The sequence below is a fragment of the Lissotriton vulgaris genome, chromosome 5 (assembly GCF_964263255.1).
Source record: "Lissotriton vulgaris chromosome 5, aLisVul1.2, whole genome shotgun sequence".
NCBI lineage: Eukaryota > Metazoa > Chordata > Amphibia > Caudata > Salamandridae > Lissotriton > Lissotriton vulgaris.
Window position 1 is genome coordinate 754,441,017 of NC_141693.1, and position 20,144 is coordinate 754,461,160.

The 20,144-nt window shown below is 45.3% G+C and overlaps 1 protein-coding gene across 1 annotated transcript in view; it reads right to left on the bottom strand.

The window, feature by feature from the left end:
* Nucleotides 1–19,670, bottom strand: part of LOC147711507 (basic phospholipase A2-like) — a 111,350-nt gene extending 91,680 nt beyond the window's left edge. Inside the window, exons 1-2 of the mRNA XM_086920200.1 lie at nucleotides 19,565–19,670; nucleotides 14,695–14,746 (exon numbers count right to left, since the gene is read on the bottom strand). Coding sequence (XP_086776326.1) covers nucleotides 14,695–14,734 — 40 coding nt within the window. The 5' untranslated portion in view covers nucleotides 14,735–14,746; nucleotides 19,565–19,670. The remainder of the gene's footprint in view (nucleotides 1–14,694; nucleotides 14,747–19,564) is intronic.
* Nucleotides 19,671–20,144: the final 474 nt, after the last annotated feature.

The following is a 20,144-nucleotide window of genomic DNA, read 5'->3' on the forward strand; positions in this document are numbered from 1 at the left end:
GCGGGCACTAACCCTCGCATGACCGCACGGCTCAGGGAAGTCATGGATAACACAGGGGTGGTGGATATTTGGCGCCAGACGAATCCGACGCAGAAACTCTATACCTGCTTTTCTCCCACGCACAATACCTACAGTCGCCTTGATAGGGTGTTAGTGGCGAATATGGGGCTGGATATGTCCATTACGATTACCCATCGGCATAATGAACACATGCACCTAATACAGATGACCCGGTCTTCTTCCAAAACTTCAGAAAGTCCTGGTTCACGATCTGGAGGCCCCAGTCCTTTGGTTCGGGGACTTTAATTGTGTTGTTGACCCGCTTCTGGACAGGTCTCTGCCCCGCGCGGGCACTAACTCTCGCATGACCGCACGGCTCAGGGAAGTCATGGATAACACAGGGGTGGTGGATTTTTGGCGCCAGAAGAATCCGACGCAGAAACTCTATACCTGCTTTTCTCCCACGCACAATACCTACAGTCGCCTTGATAGGGTGTTAGTGGCGAATATGGGGCTGGATATGTCCATTACGATTACCCACCAGGCTGGGTTCCTTTCAGATCACTCTCCAGTCACCTGCTTGGTGCAATGGGGAGCCCCGGTTAGCCGCCCGAGGTCTTGGAGGTTTCCAGTGGACATCCTTTGGGATCAGGTAGGGCGGGCCCACATTGCGACGACCCTTGAGGACTATGTGAAACTTAGTTGGGAGGTAGGGGATGTCTCCTTAGCCACTAAGTGGGAGGCCCTGAAGGCAGTGGTGAGGGAGGCCTGTATGGGACTCACTTATGGAGTCTGCAAGCAGCTCACCCAGGATCTCCAAAAGGCGGAGGAGAAGCTTCTACAAGCCCAAACTCCGGTAGACCCGGACGCCCTACAAGGGAAGGAGGAGCACGAGGCCCAAATTCAGCTCAATGATATCTTTGACCGGCTCGATAAATATACACTGGGCCAATACAGGCAACGATTACATAGGGAGGGAGACACATCGGGACGCCTACTGGCTTGGATCCTTAGGAAGGAACAGGCCGCTGAGTGCGTAGTGGCCCTCAGGGACCCAAACCAGCACATCGTTCACTCGGAACGGGACATTTTAAGAGTTCTCCAGTCCCACTTACAACAAGTCTATACAGCGAACCCTGATGTCTCCGAAGCCACTTATGCTCCTTATTTACAGGACTTGCCCCTGCTGACACTTTCTGAGTCGGATCGGGAAGACCTGGAGGGTGCCCTGAGGCTGTCTGAGATACGGGCAGCCTTGGTCCATCTGCCCCGGGCTAAATCACCTGGGAGTGACGGATTCCCACCAGAATTTTTTCAGGAGTTCAGGGACACGCTGTCTGGGCTTTTATTATGAGTCTTCTCGGAGGCGTTTGAGAACGGATCTCTCCCTCAGTGTATTTTGCAAGGGGAGATTTGTATGATCCTTAAACCGGGTGGTGATAAGCAGGATCTTTCCTCATATCGCCCGATCACCATGATTAATACGGATGTCAACATTTTGACCAAGTTGTTGGCTACCCGGTTGGCTCCTCATATGGAGCACTTAGAACACCCAGACCAATGTGGGTTTATCCCAGGGTGCAATACAGCTATGAATCTGCAGCGCTTGAATTACATAAAGCATGAAGTGCAGGGTAACGGGGAACATACGGTTCTGGTTTCCATCGACCTCACTAAAGCGTTTGATACAGTTGATTGGGGGTATTTGCAGGAGGTGCTGCGGGCAATGGGCCTGGGTCCTAATTTTTGCTGATGGATTCGTATCCTATATAGCTCTCCTCAGGCGAGGGTACGCCTGGGTACTGCGAGATCAGAGGAGTGACTGTTGGGACGGGGCACACAACAGGGGTGCCCTCTCTCGCTGCACCTGTTTGCCCTTGCTCTAGAGCCATTTGCCATGAGGATTCGCTCCGAGATATCACAATGGGGCATCCAGGTGGGAGACACTTGCAACGTTATATCTCTGTATGCGGACAACGCACTGTTTTATTTGAAGGCCCCTGGTGAGGCACTTCAGATGTTGATGCATCACCTGGACCGCTTTGGTGAGGCGTCAGGATTGCGGCTTAACCGCAGCAAGTCCCTGATTTTTCCATGGAGGACTTGCCAGACCTGGGCCTGCGGTGGGAACGGGAGGCTTTTCGGTATTTGGGTATCCAAGTGGCTTTGACAGAGTCACAATTATTTGCACGCAATATTGACCGGGTGCTTCAGTCTTTACAGCAATCTATGGCCTTTTGCAACACACTGCCGTTGTCCCTGATGGGCCGTCTGGCCATAGCAAAAATGGTAATGCTGCCCAGGAAACTCTATGTCCTTCAGAATACGCTCTGTCCTCTCCCCCCTAGGATTTTTTGGACCCTGAACGCGCTGCTCACGTCCTTGTTGTGGGCGGGTCGGCGCAGCAGGGGGCTCTCCGAACTGTCGTGAGATCCTATGAAGAGGGTGGTCTAGAAGCCCCGCTCTTTGATCTGTATTACTATGCGGCGCAGCTGCAACCAGCTGCCAGATGGTTCGCCGATGCAGATGGATGGGAGACACCGCTGCTGGCTGGTAGAGCTACGGTTTCGCAGTTAAAGGTAGTGCTCATGCAGGAGAGGGGGGCACAATCTACATTGCCCTACGTGGTACGGCACACGGCGGATGTTTGGCAACGCTTCATAGAAAACGTCCTACGGTCGGCGCCCTTTCACAGGGAACTCCCGATATGCATTTTGGCGCCCATGATAGAGATGGAGCGGCATGTGTCCTTTAGGGCTTGGAGGGAGGGGGGTTGTGAGCTCCTGGCTGATTTATACCCCGCGGACACCTTCCTGACGTACGAACAGGCTGAGGAAACCTTTGGTCTTGGAGGGGGACAATATTTGCATTACTAGAGATTGCGTGATATAGTTCGGACGGTTTGGCCTCAGTGCCCAGCGGAGCCCTCAATGACTCACACCTTACATATTCTTTTGACATGCGGCCGGGGACGTCGGCTTATTTCCCTGCTTTACGCAGCCATGAGATGTGACTCTACCCCGCCGGTCCCTCCAGCCAGAGCGGCTTGGGAAACTGATATAGCTCGCCCCTAGACCAGGGGCAGCGTAAACAAATAGGAGCGTTGACACGACGGGTATCATGTAATGCACGCTTTAAACTACTTCATTTTAACTTCCTGCATCAAACCTATCTCACCCCTGCGTCGCTGAGTCGCTTTTCCGAGAGTAGAGAGGACAGTTGCCCCAGATGTGTTACGGCGGGGCGGGCTTCTTACACCTAGCCTGGGACTGCCCTTTGATAGGGCGATTTTGGGCGAGCGTGGTAAATCACATAAAGGCTACTACGGGCCTCCAGATTAAGCAGACACCTTTACACTGCCTACTGGCGTTAGTACCTAGGCCGAGAAAGCAGAAACTTCCTTATAAATTGCTGCAGCTGATGCTCGTGCTGGCCAGGCGCAGAGTCTCTATAACATGGATGGGACAGAGAGCCCCAGAGATCCCTACATGGCTCAAGGATGTCAGAGAATGGACCCTAGCGGTGGAAACGCATATGCAGAGCACAAGGAGAGATGGAAATTGCAGGAGGACTTGTTGGCTTGGCGGGCCATGTGTATCTCAGGGTCATCAGAGGGAGAGCCGCCTTCACACAATGAGTCTGAGGGGTCTAGTGGTGACCTTTTTTCAACACAGGGATCAAGATCTGACGGGGCGGGGGGCGCTGACTCCTGAGAGGTGTTTGGAGTAGTGCATGGGGCAGGCCCGGGTTATTTCCTCATGATACAGTATATTTATTCAGTTAATTCTCCATTGAATTTTCCTCATGAATCTTAGTATGCCTAAAGTGTAACCTATGTCCAAAAAGTGCCATAATGAGGCTGTCGATCTGCATACATGTGTTTTTATAATGCCACATGGGGGGGGGGGTTAAATGTGTATCTGTTATATCACAAAATAGAAAAAAGAAAGTTTTAAAAAAATTAAACACAGTCCACATATGCTATTTGCCAACATTTAGACCCCTGTGCATAAGTATTTAGAGAAGCATCAACATCAGGACACAAAATATATATTGAAGACACCAAAGGATTGGGGCAGAAATTATTTTTTGGCAGCTGACTCCTTACCTGGTGTCGCCCCGGTGATAACAGAAGCACAATGGTCTTCTCATTTTTCAGCAATCTATATCCTAGATGATATCCAAGGACAGCCATTATTTAATGATTGCCCTTTGAGGTTACTGCTGGCCCATCATTTAACAATGTTTATGTATTATTTATTTTAAAACGGTATGTGGGGATGGTTCATTATGTTTTTATGCACCTGATACAATGAATCAAGATTTTATGAGTTTATGTATTGTGTTTGTATGATTAATCTGTTTTACATCTTATATGGTTAAGCATTTAACCGAATTGAGAAATGTTTCTATCTGTCATTGCTGCGAGACCTTACAGACTGTTTCATTAGCATTTACATAAACTGAATAGGAATTTTGACGGAAGGCTTCTTGCTTTATTTTGGATGACAAACAAATCAGTTTAATACACTGGTTTGAATTTTGGTCCCAATACCACTCCATGCAGGCTCTCTTGAAGTAATTTGGTGCACTTGTTAATATCCATTCCAATTTTCAGTGAAATCATGGTAGATTGAATTATCCAGGTTTATGTGTGAAAACCCATTTTTGCAGTTGTCCTTTGAAGTAGTGTGTGACACTTTTAAATTTATGGGACTCTTTTTTGCCACAATCCTTGGCATGCAAATATCCACTTTGAAGTTGCACCAGGATATATTGTCTAACATTTGCTTGATAGTAGGAATTTCTGCCCCAATCCTTTGGTGTCTCCAATTTATTTTTTGCATCTTGATGTTGACCTTGCTCGGCCTGAACATAATCGATCTCTGAGCCCAAAAACCCCACAGTAGTCCTAGACTCTAACTAAGTTTAATGTAATTTGAGATTTTCTTTAAAATTATCTTTCCTTTAAAATTATTTCTGTTTATAACCTCCCAAATCTTTCAATCTTTATCCTCAGTAATTTTTGTACCTTTGTTCTAGCCAATTTCCACTATTGTCTAGAAAGCCCGGTTGGTGTTGGCCATCACTTTTCAAAGGAGCGTAAGATTTGCAATCTAATGATAATGAACAGTGAACCCACTCATCTTTCAGACTTTTACTAGATGTTACTTTTGCTTCCTTTGACCTACAGTGCATTATAGACCCTTGTCCATTGCTACCTTCATCTGACAACTTCAGAGTCCCCTTCACACTCCAAACCCCCAAAAACATGAAAACCAATGTAAGGAGGGTCATAACCGAAAGGTGTCTGAGATCGTTTTCTATCCATAGAGCAAGTGATTACGTCTATTTCTGCCTCTAACCACATTACAGTTAATCTAAATGACATAGCTTGTGCTTTAGCAGATTTTAATAAGAATATGAATACGTTCTTCAACATTACCCACTGAGTCTCACAGATACATCAAACATCTTTCTCACAAAAAACACCCAGAAGAGTAATAAAGGAAATGGTGCTCAACTTCGTATCACGGCTGTAGTCCCATACAAACTATTTTGGCTAAACTACCAATCCACCCGCATTATGCTAGCAGCCAACACACTGAAAGAGATCTTCAAGGTTATTGAAAAATTGCAGTCCTTTCTTAGGCATACAAAATGTGAGCCCTTGAAAGCTTTACCTAACAAACTGTTACAGATCGATAACATCAAATCCCAGACTGAACAGGAAATTTAATTTTCCCCTCTGTTAGGGCAATACCAGAACAAACTCACCCACTTGAGGTTCCGCGACGATTTGAACCCGTGTTTTCAACATTGTCGTAAACTCATAATTTTGGTACCAGTGAACCGCAAATGATCCATTTAGCATATCCTGGTGTTTTCGCTATGCTACGAGCAAGAGTACTCCTGTTATAAACACATTTCTGATTCACCCATGGCATCCATCTTAGAGTATGGCAGCCATTTTATATTCTTGCCCTCACATAGTCAATGGACACGCAATGACCTCTGATCAACCCATTTCACTAAGGACACGTAAGCCTTAGCCGGCGATTCACCTTGCTAGTGACACGTGCACCTTAGGACAGAAACGCTGTGGCCGCATGAATCGGCAAAAGCTGCCTCCCCAGCCTGAGGCCAGTCCTGCTATACTGGTTCTCGTGTTCGTTGGCCTGATCATGATTAGGCGGCCGAAGCCGGTAGCCTTGCCATTTACAACCCACAAACATCTCTTATCCTGCTTTTCTATCTTCTGCACCTGGCTCTGCTCCTTTTCTTCTGGGCCTTTATTAGGGGGAGGTAACGAAATTTACGATGAGGCGGTCCGGCTCTTGAATGAAAAGTTGACATGGGATTATGATGGAACAATGGGAACCCCTCGTTCGTAATGTTTTGACATCAGATATTGTTGAAGATTCTTGTGTAACGCCAAATATTTATTGTTTAGGACATGAAGGTTTAGAAATATACTAGCATGTGAAGAATGTTGCCCCAAACTGAAAATTTAGTATTTAAGGAGCAACCCACTTTGTACAAATCGAACAGGCTCCTAGATTCTGCCCGTGTGTAGTTTCTGTGACTTCTGTGTCCCTGCAGTAATAAACCTTTGGTCTTTGACGCCACCATCGAGAAGCCCGTGTTTCTGTTTATTTGTGCACCGAGACAGGTAGAACTCAGGGGTCTTCGGTGTTGTCCCTGACACCTTTGGACGGTACCAAAAAGTCCAGAACTCCACACTGTGCAGACGTCAACAGACTCTCTCTCCTATAAGTCTCTCTGGCCAATCTTTGTTTGATTATTGAAGCTGTGTGGCCTTCCATAATCAAACAATGTGTCTGCTGCGCACCTCAAATGTAGTCAGTTTGTTTAATCATTCCCTAAATAAAAGTCTCCTTCCTGCAATTAGAGTCGACGGCAGTAATGGTCAAACTAGTGAAGAAAGTCTCTCTCTTAACATAGGACCCTAAAGCTCCTTCCCAATATCCCTGTCAACTTAGTAATCATTTGGAAAAAAGTAGTAGTTACACAGTTGAACGCCTTTATTGAGGCCAGTAATAATTTCACCTTTAAACAGGCTTCAAACAGAACTGTTAGTGAATTTTGCCCAGGATGACCTCCAGAGGCTAGTGGGCAATAGTTGGGGGATTGTCTTCCTTTTGAACGTTTTTGCAGATTTTGATAATATTAACCAATCACTATTGATTTCCAGGTTGAAGGAACTGGGCCTCTGTACTCTTGCACTAAAATGGCCCCTGTCCGTTTTGACAGATTGGCCCCAAACTGTTTGTCTGCCTCTCTCAAGTCAGTGCCAAGTCAGGTTAAAGCGGAGTGTACTCCCATCTACCTGTTAATATTAGATGTTACCCTTAAGCCTCTTGCTGCATGATAAGGGGGCGTAGTTTTAATTCTACAATGAAGATACGCAACTGTTATTTATTATTAATATTTATATTCATATGGCTCATGAATCATCCCCCAGGGGGACCTCTCGGCGCTCTGGAGGCAAACAGACCCTTGTGCAAAATACTCATCTACAATAGCCAGGTTTTAGGATGCTTTTTGAAAAGAGTCACAGTAGGGCATGACCGCATGTCTTCCAGCAGCGAATTCCAATACTTAGGGGCCAAATAGGAGAAGGCCCGCCCTCCCATCTTCACCTTCTTAATTCTCTTCTTAATTAAACTATCAGCTCCGATGTCAGGTCCCTTTCCACCTCTGGTTCCCTGCGTGTTGGATTAACTGGTCTCATGATCAGCGTACACTACTGGATTGGCACTATTTCTTAAACTGAACCCATTAAAATCAGAAGGCATCAGCTTGTGCAAAACGCGTGCTGCCCGGATACTGACTGCGACCACACCTAAGCATCGTATCACCCCCATTGAAAGGATGCCTCTCTGGTTACCAGCCAAGAAAAGAGCAATCTTGGACGATAAGAGAGTAACGGAGGGGGTGGGGGAGGGCTGGGGGTTCGAGTGGAGTTGGATTGGAAGGGTTTGGGGACCGATGACCTTCCAGGGACAGATTAAGTGAATTGGGCAGTCATAGTGGTATGTTGTGCGGCAGAGCGCCAATGATGTATGTAAATTCCATTGACCACAGAGGCTTGTCAGTGACCCTTTGTGTCTTTCACTGTTATTCCTTAAAACTCAAAAAGTTTATTATTTTAAAATAAGTATTCTTTAAAGCCCTTGTGATACAATCCTTTTCTCTCATTCCTGACTTCACAATTAGAATGGCCTTCAGTTAACCTGACATTTGAATGAAATATTGTGTTTGTAAGTTTGTAATGAAACCACAAACAAGACATGCATTCTAAATGAGTGTCCCTTTTCATTTACTGTTCCTGTTATTCAATAATCTTTTTCAGATTCTTTCTTTCATATACCTCAACTACCTTGTGATATGAGCATGCAGTCTCTACTGATGTCATAGAGGAAATGCCTCAGGCAAGGAGTAGCCAGAAAATAAAAATACCCTCCACTTGAAACATATCTCAGATCAGACTGAGCGCGCGTAGTGAGCCAATGAAAGCTTCGCAAGAAGTTCCTTTCACTCACCTTCCATCTATCCATCCATGTATCTTTCTATCTATTCATCCATCCATTTTTTCACATTTACATACGCCCACCCATTGCCTCACCCATCTTTTTACCCATCCACTCATCAATATTTTCATGTATCCATCTATCTTTTAATCATCCATTCATTCACTCGTCTTTCATCTGTGTATGCTCCAACACTCCTGTCCATGCACACTTTCGCCAGTCAATCCTCTCACTCCATCCAGTCATTCATTTACCTTTTCGTTCTACCTTTCTTCTTCCTTCCATTTTTTCCTTTGCATTTCTTTCCTTCCTGTGACCTTTCCTTTCACCTTCCGTTCCTTTTTCCCTTTGTATCGACACATGTTTTTCTCTCATCCTCCCTTTCATATCTTTCTCTGTCATGCTCATTATTTTCCAATGTGTTCCTCTCTCTGCATTTTCTACTATTCCACTTTTTTTCTTTATATATTCCCTTCCCTGAGCATGCCATCTAAAAACTCACAACCCTCTCTCATGGTATTTGGTAGCAGTGCTATTTATTGGCATTTTGTCTGCAGATAGAAGAGGCCCATAAACAATTCATTAATGTTTATGAGAACCCAGTTCACCAGCTTATCAGGCCCAGTGCTAAAGTGGGGGTTCCCTACACCCCTGATCCAATTAGGTGAGATCTCTGGAGATAGTAACATGAAACACAAGGAGAAAGGGTAGGAAAGTGAGATAATGTGAGAGGAATATGTAGTGAAAAACATACTGGGAATAATATGTTAAAGTATGCGACAATCTGATCACTTGGGTGTACCAAAATGAGTTGCATAGGTAGTGGTATTGTACTGTATTTTACTTTTTACAGCAGGCTAAATAATGCTTGCACAGCCTTACTTAAATACTGTGTAGTTCCTTTGACCAGATTTACTGTGGTTTTATTAATTAGGTTTATGCAAAAACATACCAAGTTTCGACTTGAAATGAAGTGTACAGCTGAGAATTGCTGCTCCAGAGGCCAGACAATAACTATTGAGTGACCTTACACCCAGGTGCCAAGGAACAGCAGTAACTTGTCTGTTCTCCTGAAAAGTGAAAGAGAGCAGCTAACATTGAAGCTTTCATGGCTCTCCTGCAGCCGATAGGAATACAAACTTTGCTAGCATTCGCACCAAGAATTTTCAATTCTATTAAGGACATAGAGGCGAGGATTATGCTTTCTCTTTCTTTAATGTAAATATTCAGCAGACAATGAAAACATGTTTAATACACACAATAAACTACATTTCCCACACTGCCATGGTGCAACATCAGCAACCATAGAGTCTGTGTCCCTATAAGTAGGATCCTCAACACCAATACTTCCTCTTTCTTTGCTGCATGCAGCTGAGTTAAGTGTTTTATACATTGTTTCATTACTCTTGCTTAGACTATTACATGTGTTTATTTGTATATTATTAGGTGTAATTGATTTATTGTATTTGATAAGTGATCTATTATTACTGGCACAAGTTGTGTAGCTTATCTGTGGTCAATCGCAGCTGTTAGCGGGCACGCCTGGCTATAAGCGTGTGCAAGCACTCCACCAGTCTTGTCAGCGGTGTTACAGGTCTGGTGGTGGGGAGCGCAGTGAATGCGGTACTCGTGCCTCGGGTTGCCTCCACCAGATTGTTTGCTCTCTCTGTGTGTTTTGTCTGGCAATTAGCGTCTTCAGCACGATGCTGCAGAGCCTCACCTGATCGAGCTTGTGCACACTCAGAGAGCTGACTGTTGCGAGCCCAATTGGGCTGGTTTTGGGCTCCTTTTGGGCTACGGGATGCCCAACAAGTGATTTCGTCCTCGTTCTGCATTCTTTTAACGTGGAATGCTGCGAAAGCCCTGATCTGTTGACTGGGTACGAGTGTTCTGTTTAATTCAGATACTCTGTCCATCACCACCCCCTTTTCTGAATCGCTGTGGGAAAATAGCCACAGGAGGCAGATGGTACCTCCAGGAGTTGTCATTGCATATCGACTGCCTAGAGCTCCTGGCGGGATCATTTGCAATTCGAACCCTCTCACCCAAGAAGGTATCTTGTTGCATTCTCCATTGGATGTACAACATATTAGCAGTGAGATATAACAACAAACTGGGGGCACAAAATCCCCGATGTTGGCAGAGATTGCCAAATATTTTAGGCATTATTGCCTCTCTCGCCAGATATCGATAATAGTGGAGCACCTTGCGGGGCAGGACAACGCAATAACGGACTGGAATTCCTGTCATTTGAGGGACTGCAGCAATTGGCAGCTCCATCCCGCCTTGTTACATCTGATTCACTCAATCTGGGGCCCTTGACTCAATCGCCAACTAGAGACCGTTTTCATTAGGAGACCAGATCCTCTGGAGAAAGCCTTGGATGCCAATACACAGGATTGGTTGAAGACATTGATTTATGCATTTCCCCCATTCGTCCTTAGTTCCAGGGTAGCGAACCAAATATCTCACCAGAAAGTAGAGATCCTGTTAGTCACTCCATTATGGAAAGCCCAGCGTTGGTTCCCCATACTACTGGAGCTGGCGTGTGATTGCCCTCTTCTCCTGCCATGGTCTCAGACGATGATCCAGGGCTCTCAGGGGGAATTGCATCCACTATTCTTGTCAAAGCAGTTGTCCCTGATGGCCTGGAGACTTTCAGGCAACAATGGAGGTTGCCAGGAGTTTCGTAAGAGACTTTAGGCTTCATCCAGCAAACCTGGGCTCCTTCCACAAGGAAACAATATTCCTCTGCATGGTGGGCATGGTCGGGTTGGTGCTTGGGGAAGCATGTGGATCCAGTGGAGGCAGAACTTTTTAAAGTGATACATTTTCTTTCCCAAAAGCATCCAAAGCGTTATCTTACAATCAGTGAACAATTTCTGATCCGCCATTTTGGCGTGACAGGCCCATATAGATGGTAAACCAGGAGGTATGCACCCCTTGGTATGCAATCTTCTTAAAAGAATTCGGGTGGCGAATCCTTCTACGGCTAAGTATTCTGTTTTATGGGATGTCCCTAAGGTATTAAACTTATTCCAAAGTTGGCCAAAAAAATGTACATTTCTCTAGGAAACAGTTATCTACTAAATTGGCTATGCTTCTTTGTTTATCTGCTTGCTGAAGAGTCTCTGTAGTCAGAGTTCTTGACCTAACAGGTAGGGTATTCTCCCCTGAAAGGGTTTCATTTGGATTTCTGCGATAACAAAGACTTTTTCATGATCCATCGAATATAATGCTTTTCCTTCCAACGATAAATTGTGTGTAGTTAAGTGCCTCAAGGTATATGAAGAATGTACCCGACCTATACAGCCATAGGGCTGTACAAGACTATTAATAGCACTACAAAAACCTTTCAAACCAGTTACCTCTGCTACTATTGGGAGATGGCTTAGATATGTAACGACAGAGGCTGGCATTGATCCACAATTGTTTGGTGCTTATTCAGTGAGAGGCGCTATGGCATCAAAATCATACACGTTAGGCACAAGTGTACAGGGCATAATAAAGTCAGTTGATTGGTCCTCTGATCCTACAATCAAGCAATTTTATTATAAACCTGTAGACGATACTCTGTGGTGCTAGAGAAGTGTTGAACTAGCATAATCCGAAGCCTCCGGTCCTGGACTAGAATACAAAGTTTGCTAGCATTCAAGCCAACAATTTTCAATTCCATTAACCCCTCCCATGCTCATGACGAGCTCAGCTCGTCATAACGGCCGCAATGCTTGCACGCGGGGATAATTCCCCCCCTGTGCTGAACGTTATACAGAAACGGGTGTGGCCATGACAAGCTCAGCTCGTCATGAGCACACGGCCGCTGTGGCTCATGATGAGAGCTCGTCATGAGCACCGGGGCGCTGTGCGTGCCTCCTGTCCCCCAGCACAGCGGGGGAATAAGCCACGCAGGCAAGGGGTTAAGGACATGGAGGGGAGGATTATCTTGCCCAATGTACAATTCATGATTGTTATTGTATGATGCTACCCACCCTGATTGAAATGTCTTCCACAGTTATTAAGGATTTATATTTTCTGTTTCAGGAGCAGAACAGAAAGGGGAGTGATTCTTCACGTTGTTGGGTATTTTTGTTGACAAGTCATACATTATTTTTGAATTGGGACCTTTGCTAACTTGCTCCTGTTAAAGTCACTTGGAGTTTCTGCAAAGCTGTTGAAGTTGGACAGTTGGGAATGTAATGGACAATGCTCATTCAAGACAAAGAAAGAGGAAGAATTGGTGTTGAGGATCCTACTTATAGGGACGCAGACTCTATGGTTGGTGGTGTTGCACCATGGCATTGTGGGAAATTTAGTTTATTGTGTGTATTAAACATTTTTTCATTGGCTGCTGAATGTTTACAATAAAGAAAGGGAAAGCATAATCCTCGCCTCCGTGTCCTTATTAGAATCCAAAATTCTTGGTGCGAATGCTAGCAAAGTTTTTATTTCTATCGGCTGCAGGAGAGCCATGAAAGCTTCAATTGTTAGCTGCTCTCTTTCGCTTTTTCAGGAAAACAGACAAGTTACTGCTGTTCCTTGGCACCTGGGTGTAAGGTCACTCAATAGTTATTGTCTGGCCTCTGGAGCAGCAATTCTCAGCTGTACACTTCATCTCAAGTGTTAAAGGTGCCCTGCTCAAATCTTGGTATGTTTTTGCATAAACCTATTTAATAACTCCACAGTAAATCTGGTCAAAGGAACTACACAGTATTTAAGTAAGGCTGTGCAAGCATTATTTAGCCTGCTGTAAAGGGTAAAATACAGTACAATACCACTACCTATGCAACTCATTTTGGTACACCCAAGTGATCAGGTAGTTGCTTGCTTTAATATATTATTCCCAGTATGTTTTTCACTTCATATTCCTCTCACATTATCTCACTTTCCTACCCTTTCTCCTTGTGTTTCATGCTACCATCTCCAGAGATCTCACCTCATTGGATCAGGGGTGTAGGGAATCCCCCACTTTAGCACTTGGCCTAATAAGCTGGTGAACTGAATATTTACAGTAAAGAAATACAAATCGGGGGGTTCACGATGTCACTGGTCTGAGGCTATCCGGCTGTTCGTGTGTACTTTGGAGAGGAATGTGATAACATCACCTTACAATCTTGCTGATTTTACCCTTGTCCAGTAGCAGCCACTCATATTGGGAAGTGTTGGGGCGGGGGAGGGGGAACACAAACAAAAAAAAAGAATTATGAGTAAATAAAATATCATTTACCTGCTCCCATGGCTGCCGCCTTGCTCCCAATCCTCGCATCCTATCCATGAATTGCTGCACACTGCACAGGCGCCCAGCTCCTAATCCCATGGCTTTTCTCATGCTGGAATACTTTTCCCTGCTTGAGAGCAGTGCTGGGATTGGTCTGAGCGCCGTGGAACGGTGCTCAGACATGGACTAGGTGTTGGTTCTCCACCCGGCTTTACAACACAGCTCGGGTACCAGAAAGGCTAAGTACGCATGAGAGTTTGGCTGGCCCCAGAGGGTCGGTCAAACCGCCATGCACACTTACAGTGCTCACCACTCCCCCTCCTCCCTGGTGCTGCAGCTGAAGCTTACTATGGATGGCCACGCCCTTCCCTCAGCTCACAGGAGAAAAATGAAATTATATTAAAATTGTTTTATTATCATTTTATTTTTGTCATTTGCCTCTGCTGCCTTCCAGCAAGGGAGGTGACGCTCCTCCGCCATAACGGAGGAGTAGCCATGTCTCTGCGTTTTTAAAGGCGTCCCATGAAAGTCCAGCTTACAAACAAAGAAACTGAGATGTTTCCACTTGTAAAAGGGTCTTGGGTGGACCAGGGGGCTCTCTTGAGGAGGGGCCTGGCCCTCCTGGCACACCAAGTAGAACCGGGCCTGAAAGGGAAGGCGGCGTCATTAATATGGGTGAGGGAGGAGTTTTGTGAATCCAATGATTTTGCTCACTGACAAATCAGTACATCCATCACAGCCCAGAATAGGCCGTGACAGGTGCAAATCAGTATGGTGAAGAAACATTAATTGCTTTGCAACCAGAGCCTTGGTGCATCAATCCCTCTGTATGAGATCAAAAGAGTGAAGAAACAGAAGGTGAATTTGGGATTATCTCAGCAGAAGTCATTCTTAGTTATCAAGAGCTGTATGTTTACTACTCACGGCAGGATATCAGCAACAGAGACAGGAGTGACGACGGCATCTCCAGATGTGTCTGTAAGAGAAAACGTTATTGGTATAGAGCTGTGAAGTATTCCTAGCGTCAGCGCATGTCACTGCGCACACTGAATTACAATTCTGTATTTGTACATGTGTATCGATGACAGCCTATGGTTGACGTTTTCCTAATATCTCAGCATGTCACTCTGCACCTTCCTCTGCAGACGTCTATGTATGCTTTGCTCCGATGATCTGTGAGTTACTGATTGCATTCTACAGCATAGTGAGTAACTGCTATCCCTCCCAGTTTTTACTCGTAACTTTACCGGTCTGTTGGCTGCGTGCATTTATTTGTATTTGTGTGTTTATGTAACATGTCCTTAATGTGCTTGTAGGTTCCAAGAACTCTTTGTTACATGTCTGTGCAGATAGTCTTTTTTTGATGGGCATGAACTATGAAACACAAATAGACTCAGTAGCCTAAAATATCAGAAACATATTTCCATTGTGTGTGTCACTCCACTGCTATGCCAGGGTCCAGTGAGGGGGTGGGGAACGGCACTCGCAGGCACATAGGCCATCTGCTTTCTTGGAGCCTGATTCACGAAGGAAAATGCGAGCGCAAATGTTTCTTTTCCAAATTTAAGGGATTCACTTAGAAGAACTCAAAGAGACATGGAACAATATAGTTCAACTTATATTTATGCATAGAAATGCCGATTAGCAGAAATTAACATAGTAACGTAGTGTATGGGAAATGTACGACCATAGAGATACCTCGAAAGAAAATGATTAGCCAGATCCACAAAGCCATTTGTATACATCGAATACGATGCTAGGTGTGCAGCAAACATCAAAATTGAAATCCACGAAGCCCCATTTGGAAACATACACAAACCAGGAGCATCTATATGTGTTTGCAATATTACCACATGGGTGGGGAATATTTTGCACTTGAAAATTGACTAGTTAGGTCTAAATGTAGGTGTGAACAAGGGGAGGGACTCAAATTAGGCCACTAGCTGTTCCAAAGTGGGTGTGGCAAGAAGCACAACAAGGAGGGTACAGGAAGGGCTATGAAAATCAACGTCAAACTTACAAAACTGTGTTTCAAGGAAATTAATTTCATACCCATTACTACACAGGTGATGCTACGGCCACCCAGACTCAAATGGCCAGATGTATCAAAGTGTTTTGCCCATAACAATACCCACACGCAAGAGGGTCAATAAAAAAGTTAAAAACACAGGTTAATAATACTGTTATTGGAAACATATCATGTATATCATCCCACACAAATACACATGTATAGCCGATCACATGAATACACAAAACATATACCAACATAATGCCAGGTACCCAAAATGGACACACAGTAAATTGAATTGCAGCTGAAAAAACATATGTCAAGATATACTTACAAATTAATTTAATTTAATTTAATTAATACTTACATAAATGTGCAAGTCAGGGGTCCTGGGAGGATCATTGACAACGCAATCCTCCCCAACTGTTCCACAACAAGCTACCAGCCAATCACACATAGGTTAGCATCCTAATTAGGAGGCTAACCTATGTGGACAGGAGCATGCACAGTGAATTTTTCACATAGTTGGCTATTTAGCTTGCTCAACTGCATCACTTCCTGATGGACAAATACTTTGAGAGCAGATTTACAGGTTGAGCTTGACTGTAATTGCTATGTCTAAGGAAAAGGTTTTAGAGAGATATAGCTTCCAGTTTTCAGTTATGATCCTTGGCATGATAGTTGAACAGGAGAAGGGTCTTACTTCACCAACTACCCACTCCCATGCCATCCCTACCCATGTGAAGGTACCGGTGGAAATCCACTTTGTGGCCCCAAGATCATTCCAGGGAACTAGTGAGGCCGTGGCTTGCATTTCCTGGGAAAGCCAATTCTGATCTTTGCACCGAGTATTGACATACATTACCAGTCAAATCCTTCAGGACATCACCATGCCACAGGCATGCACCCTCTTCTCTCCAATAGAACTGTAATTTTTTCAACTCCCTGGGTGACAGCGCACACATTGATGCCGAGATTTACTAATATTTTAGGTACCGTCCGACGCAAAATCTATTTTGGGATTTACAAGGACAAATTTGCATAGCTTTGCGTAGCTTTGTATAAATAAAAATTCACTTCCTTATGCTACCTTGCCTCCGCTAGGCATTACATGCGTGGAGCATGGACATGGCCTCACACCTACCATGTATTTTAACGGTAACCCATATTTCCAAAGACTTGTAAACATGGTTTGCACCAAAATGGTGTACCACCCCAAGGCTTGTGTAACGAGGAGAAATACAGTTATTTCTCCTCCTTTCTTCCTCCTTCCTACAAAGAGGAATAAGCGTCAAAGGATATTTTATGATCAGGAAGGTGTTCCTTACTACAAATAAACTATCCTGACCTTAACGCAAGTGCTTCTGCTCCAGGCTAAGGAGAGAGCTGAACTGCGTAATATCTTTGTGAATATTGTGCTACTTTGCTCTCTCCCTTCCTACAACGTAGCACAGCAACTTCTCTTGTTGCACTGCATTGCGTGAAATCTTAGGAAATCCCGCCCCAAATCTCCTCCAATGTCCTTGCTGACACCCTTCACACTGTTGATTTTACAGGAATCCCATTGTCTTTGATAGCAGTGAATGCCTCATTTCAACCGCAGTGATACTGCGATTAACTTTGCTGGACCAACACCACTGTGCTATCAAATCCCATCCAAAGACACTGCATTTATCCAACCAGGCCCTATGACAGAGTGCTTCTTCCATCATCTCCATTTACACTAAATACGGACAGTTACCGAAGTAACATTAATCCCTCCCATGCTCATGATGGAGCCGCTCCGTCATGAGCATCGGCTGAGCTTTGCTCATGACGGAGCGGTTCCGTCATGGCCCTGCCGCCGCGCCTGCATGGCGCTGATTTCGCGCCTGCGCGGCGCGTTCTATTGAGCGGGCGGGGCCATGACGGAACCGCTCCGTCACAAGCACAGCTCAACCGCGGCTCACGACAGAGCGGCTCCGTCACAAGCATGCGGCCGCCGCTCGCCCCCCCCCCTAGCTCTGCGGCGGAATTGACGCCGCAGTGAAGGGGTTAAAGCCATCTCCTCCCTGAATGCTCTTCACACACCCCATAGCTCCCACTAGGGTTTCACATATCCAGACATCCATCTACAGCAACACCTGTCCGAGAGCTCCCACTAGTGTTTCACATATCCAGAGATCCATCTACAACAACAACGATCCCAGAGCTCCCACTAGGGTTTCACATATCCAGACATCAGTCCACAGCAGCACCTGTCCCAGAGCCCCCACTAGGGTTTTACATATCCAGACATTTATCTACAGCAACACTGATCCCAGAGCTCTCACTAAGGTCTCACATATCCATACATCTATCTACAACAACACCCGCCCCAGAGCTCCCACTAGGGTTTCACATATCCAGACATCTTTCTACAGCAACACCTGTCCCAGAGCTCCCACATATCCAGACATCCATCTACAGCAACACCTGTCTCAGAGCTCCCACATATCCAGACATCCATGATCCATCTACAGCAAAACCTATCCCAGAGCTCCCAAATATTCAGACATCCATGATCCATCTACAGCAACACCTGTCCCAGAGCTCCCACATATCCAGACATCCATGATCCATCAACAGCAACACCTGTCCCAGAGCTTCCACATATCCAGACATCCATGATCCATCAACAGCAACACCTGTCCCAGAGCTCCCACATATCCAGACATCCATGATCCATCAACAGCAACACCGGTCCCAGAGCTCCCACATATCCAGACATCCATGAACCATCCACAGCAACACCGGTCCCAGAGCTCCCACATATCCAGACATCCATGATCCATCCACAGCAACACCTGTCCCGAGCTCCCACTGCAAGGACTGCGTGTGGCTCAATAACAGTAGACGCACCCCGTGCCCCCATTAATGTCGCCCTTATTAAAACTTGTATTTTGTTTTGTAATATATTTTTATATGCCGGACTTTCTATATAGCGAATGAAGTTATATACATATGTACCTGGAGTAAGTGAGAGGATAAAATCCTAAGCCCTCCTCCCATAGAAGTATAATTCACATTCCAAGGGCTTTGGGCTATCACGGTTCACAGGAGGTAACACTGTCCTAGGTCGACAGCAGGTTTCCTAAGCCGAACCCTTGGAGTGTGATATATATGACGAGGCATTCCAACAGGTGGAACAGCAGAGCAGGCTACAGTGCATTTCAATTAAAATGTAATAAGTATACTGCAACGCGTGGAAACAACAATACATAATGTCCAACCTGTTCTAGGCTGGGTGCAACTTTTATCATTGGGCCAACAGGAGAGAATACAATACACACCAAAGTGAGACAGCAAGGCAGATGGATCAGCAGTAGCAAAAATAGAAGTTGTCTTGCCTAGCTAAAGTCGAACATCGTCTTAGTTAAGTAAAGACAAGGGGCCTTATTTATGAAGGCCTTGCGCCACCGGTGCGTCACTTTTTCCCATGTTAAAAGTGACGCACCGGTGGCGCAAGGCCTTCATAAATAAGGCCCAAGGTACTCAGGAGGATGTAAATTAGAATTAAAGACAAGTGGCTAGTGCGAGCAGTGCTTAATTTGAGCCGGTGTTTGCAGGTGGCACTTGGTGACACGCACTTATTTTCCCTCATGAGACCTTCAACCAGTGCAAGAAAGAGGAAAACACAAAAGAGGGAAAGAAAAAGGAAGAGAACAACGTGAAAACAGTGCGAAAGGGTGAACGTAGGGAGGAAAAGTATGTGCGAGAGTGTCTGGAAGTGTGTGATTGGCACTTTGCTTCAGTGTTGGGTCTCACCAGAGCGTTGTCCAGGAGTACTGCTTCTGTGAGGACGGTGGCTCCACAGGCTCAGTCGGAAGGAAGGCTGCTGGTAGGGTGCACTCGCCTGCGAAACCTTACTCGTGTGCCTCTCTGGCATGTACTTGTTTGCCACTTAAATAGCTTCAGGGAAACAGGAGAGGAGCGGGAAAAGGGGAAGAGTCATTCATTGTTTGTTATCTTTGAAAATGAGAAGCATTTTTTTCGCATCTTGGCTTCTGGTACCGCATTTTGTTTTTCAGAATACTGTGTAAACATACGTAGGTGATATCGGTGCATAAGGCTATTCTTATGTCTATCTACCACTCCAGTAAAAAATATATCAATGGGGGGAGTGAAGAGGTGGTGCTCAACGGCACCAGGGTGGGCCCATCCTCCTCTCCTGAAAGTACAGTTTATCAACAAAGGTCCACCTCACGTAGAGTTGGTATGTATCCTGATGTTCCTGGAATACACACTGTGTGTTAAAATACCCCTCACACACCAAAAGGGCCCTTGGTGTCATGCTTCATCATTGGGGTCTTCCCGCCCCGCTGCAGGACGGGGCAGTGCTGAGACA